The 8,066-nt window shown below is 47.7% G+C and overlaps 1 protein-coding gene across 1 annotated transcript; it reads right to left on the minus strand.

Annotated features, from left to right (window-relative positions):
• Positions 1-304: 304 nt before the first annotated feature.
• Positions 305-3,786, minus strand: LOC308372059 (uncharacterized protein). Its single transcript, XM_080847157.1, has 2 exons — positions 3,669-3,786; positions 305-2,024 (listed from the first exon to the last, which is right to left on the minus strand). The coding sequence occupies exon 2, from the start codon at positions 2,021-2,023 to the stop codon at positions 992-994; it is 1,032 nt and encodes a 343-aa protein (XP_080703283.1). The 5' UTR covers position 2,024; positions 3,669-3,786; the 3' UTR covers positions 305-991.
• Positions 3,787-8,066: the final 4,280 nt, after the last annotated feature.

Consider the following 8,066-nt stretch of genomic DNA (forward strand, 5'->3'; position numbering starts at 1 on the left):
CAGCAGTGTGTGTGTGTGTGTGTGTGTGTGCGCGCGCAGCACAGAAGAAAGACAAAAAAAAAAAAAAAAAAAAACATCTTGTGCTTTCCTAACACTATAAGAGGGTTTCCACTTCCCCAGATGCAAGACACAACACTTGGGGAAAAAAACTTACAGCACACACACACACAGAGACACGCACCACACACACACACAAACACACACACACAGAGACACGCACCACACACACCACACACACACAGACAGAAATACATGACCTAAACATACACATTAAAAGAAAAAGGACACACACACCACACCAGAGTTAACGTAACCATCTTATTTTATTTATTTTTCCCCGAACCACCAATCACCGCCATCGGCTGTTGACACATACATTCCATCTGACGACAAAAACACATAAGGCCACTTTCCTTCACGCCGATTCAGAATACAAACAGAGAAAGCAGGAGAGAGAGAGCGAGAAAGAGAGAAAGAAAGAGAGAAAGAGAAGAAAGATGGAGAGAACATGAGAGCGCAGGACAGCAGAGTAAACACTGATTCAGTTAACATGGTTTTAAAACTCACTGGGGCCGCCTGCCTCCTATACAAAGGGTCAAAGGTCACCCATCTAAGGTCACCCGTTCAGGACTGCTAGGTTGCCTCGGTAACCAGGTGGCCGAAAGGACTTTTTTTTTGTTTTAGCGTAGGTGTCACACCTCCCTCCTACAGTTTGCAGACAGGATCAGTATTTGTACATAAGTCCCTCTCTTAACACCCCGCCCCCCCTCCCCTTCCCCACCCCCCAGACCGGCCTTCAATGAAACAGACATGTCATTACTCACTGAAACTAAAACTTCACGCTACGTCTAAACCTCACACACACACACACACACACACACACACGTACGTGCACTCTTCAGTCCTGTATTGTGTGTGTGTTTGAGGAGGGTGGGGTAGGGTGGGGGGGGGGGCTCTGTATGTGTGAGCGTGTGTGCGCGCAGTGCTGTGCTCAGATCAGGTCGTTGACGACGGCTTGCTCCAGGTCCTCTGGGACCAGCATCCCGTCGTCGGCGGCAACAGCAGCAGCATCGCTCAAGTCCACTTTCAGTCCGGTCACCTGCTGGAGCTCGTCAGCCGGGGAGTTCTCCTCCACGCACTGCTCCAGCGCATCCACGATGCCCTCGGTTGTCACGGGGACCTCCACCTCCACCTCCGCCTCCAGCGTGGGGCTGGGCACCTCGGGCAGGGCCAGGTCGTCGACGGCAGCCAGGATGGGCTCTGGGGCGGGAATGGAAGCTTCTAGAATGGGCTCGGACATCAGGTCGTCCAGGGCAGAGGCAGCTTCTGGCACAGGTAAGGGTTCCTCAGGAGCAGGAGGGGCAGCCTCACACACCACCACTTGTGGCTCTGGCTCTGGCTCGGGGGTGGGCTCACGGATAGGCTCTGGCTCTGGTTCCGGGGCCGCGGGCTCTGGGCTGGGCTCACGGACAGGCTCTGGCTCCGGTTCTGGTGCAGCAGGCTCTGGTACGGGTTCTGGGGCGGCAGCAGCAGGCTCGGGTTCAGGTTCCGGTTCAGGGACTGGGTCTGGTTGTGAAACAACGACTACAGGTTCTGGCTCTGCAACAGGCTCTGGTTCTGGAATGGCAGCGGGTTCTGGAATGGCGGCGGGTTCCGGTGTGGGTTCTGGAATGGCGGCGGGTTCCGGTTCCGGCTCTGGAGCAGCTGCAGGTGCGGGCTCCTCTTTGGCCTCCCCCTTCATGCTGAGGGACGCCATCATGGAATCCACCATGCCCACGGCGCTGTCACCGGCTGTCTTCAGGGCGTCGTCCACGGGAGCCTTCACGGCTTCCGGAAGCTGCTCGGTCATGGCGCTCGCCTGCTCGGTCGCCGTGGTCACCGTCTCCTTCACCGTCTGGCTCACCTGCCCCAGGACGCCCGCCAGGGGCCCGGCATCCTCCGCAGCAGCAGGCTGGCTCTCAGCTGGAGCGCCTTCGGCCGCCGCCTCGGGCTCACTCTTCCTCCGGCTGAGCTTTCCTCCCATGCTGGAGGGAGGGAGAGAGAGAGGGAGAGAGAAAGAAAGAAAGAAAGAGAAAGAGAGGGGGAGAGAAAGAGAGATATAAATCACTCAGAAAAGGGCAACTATGGAGAGCATGTACTAATCCTATGCGCACTCCAGAGAAGAACAGGTCTTAAAGAGCGCGGCTCTGAGGAGAATCACATTCTCTACAGAGTCAGTGCAGTCATCAGACACCCTGGGGCGGAAGACGGCCGAGCAAAGACCTGAGAAAGTGAAAACTACACACAAACACAAACAGACGGCCCATTTTCTCAGGCTCGCATGTTCATGCATTTATACAAAGGGATATTAAGCTGTCAAATGTAGCCAGTGCAATGTAAACAGTCCTAGTTCCCTGTTTAGTTTAAACCGATCGGTGCTCATGGTGGGAGTATCAACAGATACTGGGCTTGCTGCCTATCAGGAAGTCTTTTCCTTCTTTCGGACGTTAAACAAAATGTCCTAATAACACCAAACTCCTACAGAGCTGATAGCAACTTTGTAGCGGTGCCCCATCCTGCAAATTATTTTCTACAGATCAGCTGTAATGATTGGCTCGTGGACAGGTGCGAAGAACTGTGCAAAGTTCTGTATTTAGAAGCGGAACACACTGCTGAGAGTGCACGAGGATCGCTCGAGTGCCATAAGGGATTAAGAGTCATTTGGAATTGTTGATGACAAAACAAGTCAAGCGCCCCCCAAGAGCACCACCTCTAGTTTGTCAACCGGTAGAGGCACATATATAAGCGCTCCTATACATTGGAACATAATGTTCTCCGGTGCTGAGTCACGTGGTCCTTGGTAATGTTGGGTGGTGGGTGGGGACCGCCGCAAAGGCGCACGTGCAAACGAGTGGAAATGGTTAACGGGAGCTGGAACATGTACAGGCCGTCGAAAAGCGAGACCCAAGCAGCGTTAACTATAGTAGAGTTGGCGTGTACTGTTAATACGCCTCAAAAATACAACAAAACAGTGATCTTTTAAAAAAGAAAAAAAACCTGCACAACCAAAAGTTAACTTGCCAACGGCGATTTCGAACGACTGACAAGATTTTCCAGATCTGTGCATTTCGTCACCTCAGATTTACTTATACAATTTTAAATAGCAGCATATACATTTGTTAGACTTGTATTTAAACAAATTCGTTCATGTATAATAATATAGCAACCTATCGTTGTCGCAGGCAGAGTGACTGCGATGAATTCAACATGGTTTTCTAGCAAGCCCTCAAGCTTTCTAAAGCTACCACACCTTCTTCCAGCTGCTGTTCTGCTCTCAAATTCACAGGAGCACGAAACCCATATCTAAACTGAAAACACAACCGTCTCACGAGAACAAAAGGATTCTATATGACCCATACACAAACGTATGCACATCTTACCGAACCACTAAAGGTTGTAATTGTGTTTTGAAGTGTTGCGTTGCGGCGTGGACAGTAAAATAAGGGAAGACGAGAACAAAGAAGATCTGTGCCCAAGTAGCTCGAGCGCCCGCCGCCCCCTTTCCCCTAAAAGCAGCTCCTACAGCCTCGAGCCGAACCAGATTTCATGCAAATTTAATTTTTAAAAAATCTCAAAGATGGCAAACACCATGCGTATGGGTAACAGACAAAGAGAGGAGTTCAACCAACCTTTCTTTTGCGGTATATAACCCGAGAAACGCAAACTGTGGCACGAGATTCGGGGCTCTTTTCACTCAGCGTGGCACGGATGAACGGACGGACTGGACGAGGGGAGGAAAAACTCCGGGAGTGACAGCTGCGCGCGCCCACTGCTTTCCATTCTCCACGGTGGAGCCGTAGAATGCGCGCGCTTCTTAAACACACCCTCCTCCCTCTTTGACAACGTCAGCTGGAACACAATCTTCTTCCGATCGATAGCCAATGGTGAGACGGGGAGTAATAATTAATCAATTAGATAATTAGTGAACGCGTGTCTGTAACAATGCCTGGTTTGCGAGGCAGTGTGTGTTAATCTGCATCTCAAAATAAGCCATCACTGCTCACTTGTTCTACGTGTGCTTTTCCCCACCCTCTTGACTCCAAGGTCTGCTCTGAATGAAAGGATTAATAAATATGACTTGGCAAATATGAAGTGGCAACTTCAAACCGGAAATGTGAGGTGTTCTCTTGTGGTTCATTCACAACACAGAAACTGGATTGCCCAACTCTGATAATATTATATGAATCAGCTGAACACCACTGTGTCAATGTGTGTGTGTGTGTGTGTGTGTGTGTGTGTGTGTGTGTGTGTGTGTGTGTGTGTGTGTGTGTGTGTGTGTATGTATGTATGTGTGTGTGTTTTTGTGTGTGTGTGTGTGTGTGTGTGTGTGTGTGTATATTTGTGTATTTTTTTTGTGTATGCGTGGTTGGTCAGTAGTGGAGTATGAATAGTAATCAGCACTGAAAAAGACGAACAGATAGCCACCCTCACACACACACACACACACACACACATACACACACACACACACACAGCTGAAGATGTGGAGAGAGAGAGCCACCCTCTGCCCAGACCAGCTGTACCAACCTGACTTACAATCACCTATGCCAACTTGACATCTTGACATCACCTATGGCAACCTGTAACCTATGGCAAGTCTGTAACTGACGTGTGAGTCTGTAACTGACGTGTGAGTCTGTAACTGACCTGTGAGTCTGTAACTGACCTGTGAGTCTGTAAGTTAGGGACGGGCATTGGAAATTAGCCTATGGCTACAAATGCTATGATGCCTTTCTGTTAGGCTGCTGTACAGCCTACATGATGTGTATCTGTCCCTATCAAATAAACCGAAACTAAACTAAACTAAGTGGCCTGTGAGTCTGTAAGTGGCCTGTGTGTCTGTAACTGGCCTGTGTGTCTGTGACTGACCTGTGTCTGTAACTGACCTGTGAATCTGTAACTGACCTGTAACTGACCTGTGTCTGTAACTGGCCTGTGTGTCTGTAACTGGCCTGTGTGTCTGTAACTGACCTGTGAGTCTGTAACTGACCTGTGAGTCTGTAACTGGCCTGTGAGTCTGTAACTGACCAGTGAGTCTGTAACTGGCCTGTGTGTCTGTAACTGACCAGTGTCTGTAACTGACCTGTGTGTCTGTAACTGGCCTGTAACTGACCTGTGTGTCTGTAACTGACCTGTGTGTCTGTAACTGGCCTGTGTGTCTGTAACTGGCCTGTGTGTCTGTAACTGACCTGTGAGTCTGTAACTGGCCTGTGTGTCTGTAACTGACCTGTGTGTCTGTAACTGACCTGTGTGTCTGTAACTGGCCTGTGTGTCTGTAACTGGCCTGTGTGTCTGTAACTGACCTGTGTGTCTGTAACTGGCCTGTGTGTCTGTAACTGACCTGTGTGTCTGTAACTGGCCTGTGTGTCTGTAACTGGCCTGTGTGTCTGTAACTGGCCTGTGAGTCTGTAACTGACCTGTGTGTCTGTAACTGACCTGTGTGTCTGTAACTGGCCTGTGTGTCTGTAACTGGCCTGTGTGTCTGTAACTGACCTGTGTGTCTGTAACTGGCCTGTGTGTCTGTAACTGGCCTGTGTGTCTGTAACTGGCCTGTGTGTCTGTAACTGGCCTGTGTGTCTGTAACTGGCCTGTGTGTCTGTAACTGACCTGTGTGTCTGTAACTGACCTGTGTGTCTGTGACTGACCTGTGTGTCTGTGACTGGCCTGTGTGTCTGTGACTGACCTGTGTGTCTGTGACTGACCAGACAGAGATGAGGGCGTGTAGCTGATACTGAATGTGCTTCAGGTTCATCCCCATACAGAGCATTCATACCCAGCCTACAGGTCAAAGGTCATCTGAGCATTCATACCCAGCCTACAGGTCAAAGTTCATCTGAGCATTCATACCCAGCCTACAGGTCATAGGTCATCTGCACCCCAATCACACAGAGCATTCATACCCAGCCTACAGGTCATTTTCCTGAATTTTCCAACAGGATTAATAAAGTATATATCTATCTATCTATTTCTCTATCTATCTATCTATCTATCTATCTATCTATCTATCTATCTATGTCATCTGCACCCGAATCTGGTTGGAACTGAATGTGTTGTCTGACACATACACGTGCATGCAGTATATCTAAACAAGTTAATTATAATAAAACTGAATGTGTTGTCTCTCACATACACATGCATGCAGTATATTAAAACAAGTTAATTATAATAAAACTGAATGTGCTGTCTGACACATACACATGCATGCAGTATATCTAAACAAGTTAATTATAATAAAACTGAATGTGTTGTCTCTCACATACACATGCATGCAGTATATCTAAACAGTTAATTATAATAAAACTGAATGTGTTGTCTGACACATACACATGCATGCAGTATATCAAAACAAGTTAATTATAATAAAACTGAATGTGTTGTCTCTCACATACACATGCATGCAGTATATCAAAACAAGTTAATTATAATAAAACTGAATGTGTTGTCTCTCACATACACCTGCATGCAGTATATCTAAACAAGTTCTTTATAATAAAGAGCTGAAAGCTCCCCTATGACTCCATTTGGTGTTTCGGCAAAGTTTGCCATATTCAAATGAGGACTTCCTGGTTTTGACCAGTTGCAGTTCTCTCATCAGATCAAGTTTGTCCACAGAGACTGTCAAAGAGGTTTCACACCAGCAGGACACACATTCTTTCTCTCTCGCAAGCGTGCACACACACGCTGTAACTCACATATGGTCTCGCACACAAACACACACACCGCACACACCCACACACACACACACACACACACACACACACAACAAAAACACAGACACACACACACACACACACACACACACACACACACACACACACACACACACACACACACACACACACACACACACACACACACACACACAGACACACACACAAACACACACACACACACACACAGACACATAGACTCAGAATGCAGCTTATATATCAACACCTCCTCCATTCTTTGCATACATGCATATAGTCACACACACCTTCTGGCCTGGGCCTGGCTGATACTGCATGTTGACCTCTTGACATCCGAAGCATGTCGCTCAGTAAGTCTACAGAATATCAGAAGCATGTCGCTCAGTAAGTCTACAGAATATCAGAATCCTAATGGAAATGAGCCCTAGTGACAAGTGACTGTTTTACGGCAGAGATAGTGACACACACACACTCTGAATTTTATCTCTGCATTTTACCCATCCAGGGTAGTGATACACACAGTGAAGCACACTAACCCGGAGCAGTGAGCTGCTTTTGAGCGCCCGGGGAGCAGTTATTGGGGTTAGGTGCCTTGCTCAAGGGCACTTCAGCCGTGGATGTTGGCATGGGAGTTAGTGCATCTACCAAATATCAGAAACATGTTGGTCAAAAAGTCTACATTTCTCTGCCATTCCAACTCGGCTGTTTTAAAAAAGTTTGGAGAAACCGTGTCATGTAAGTAACCATTTCTCACAGATAACCACGTTCAGTCAATCAACAAGTTGGTTAGTTATTTCCGAACACAGTTTAATTTAAGCAGCAATAGCAAGCAAAAACAGATTTCTAAATAGCTTAACCTCTTATGGTCATAATTTCCAAAAATACACACTGACTAAACGTCTGATCAATATCCAATATTGTCCACCACCACGAGACTCAGAAAGGAAAGAAGCCGACAACCAGAGGTGACAATGACTAAAACAGCCCCTAGAGGGAGCCAAAGACCACTTGACATAACATACGTAACAGTTTGTTTTCATCCGCAGAGATGTGTGTCGTATAGAGCACGGTCCTGCCTGAGATGGGAAACTGAAACATAACTATCGTTAGTAAAGGTGAGTCGCGGTGTCCTTCACACTTTACTTGGCTCGCTTTGTTCGTTGTCCACCGTTTAGAGACTCACTTTTTTGAAACGTGCGTGACAAACAGGGGAATTTAATAAGGCCATGTTACACCAGTTCTTCCACCGTCAGCGACTCAAGGCTCATCTGTAACATTCTTCACATTACAGTGTCAAAAAAAGAATGACATAACTCGCATGGCAAACCCCAGAACACC

Source organism: Sprattus sprattus (genome assembly GCF_963457725.1).
Source record: "Sprattus sprattus genome assembly, chromosome: 11".
Lineage (NCBI taxonomy): Eukaryota > Metazoa > Chordata > Actinopteri > Clupeiformes > Clupeidae > Sprattus > Sprattus sprattus.

Excerpts from the sequence above, each read along its gene's own strand:
- LOC308372059 (XM_080847157.1), bottom strand. The coding sequence starts at position 2,023 with ATGGGAGGAAAGCTCAGCCGGAGGAAGAGTGAGCCCGAGGCGGCGGCC.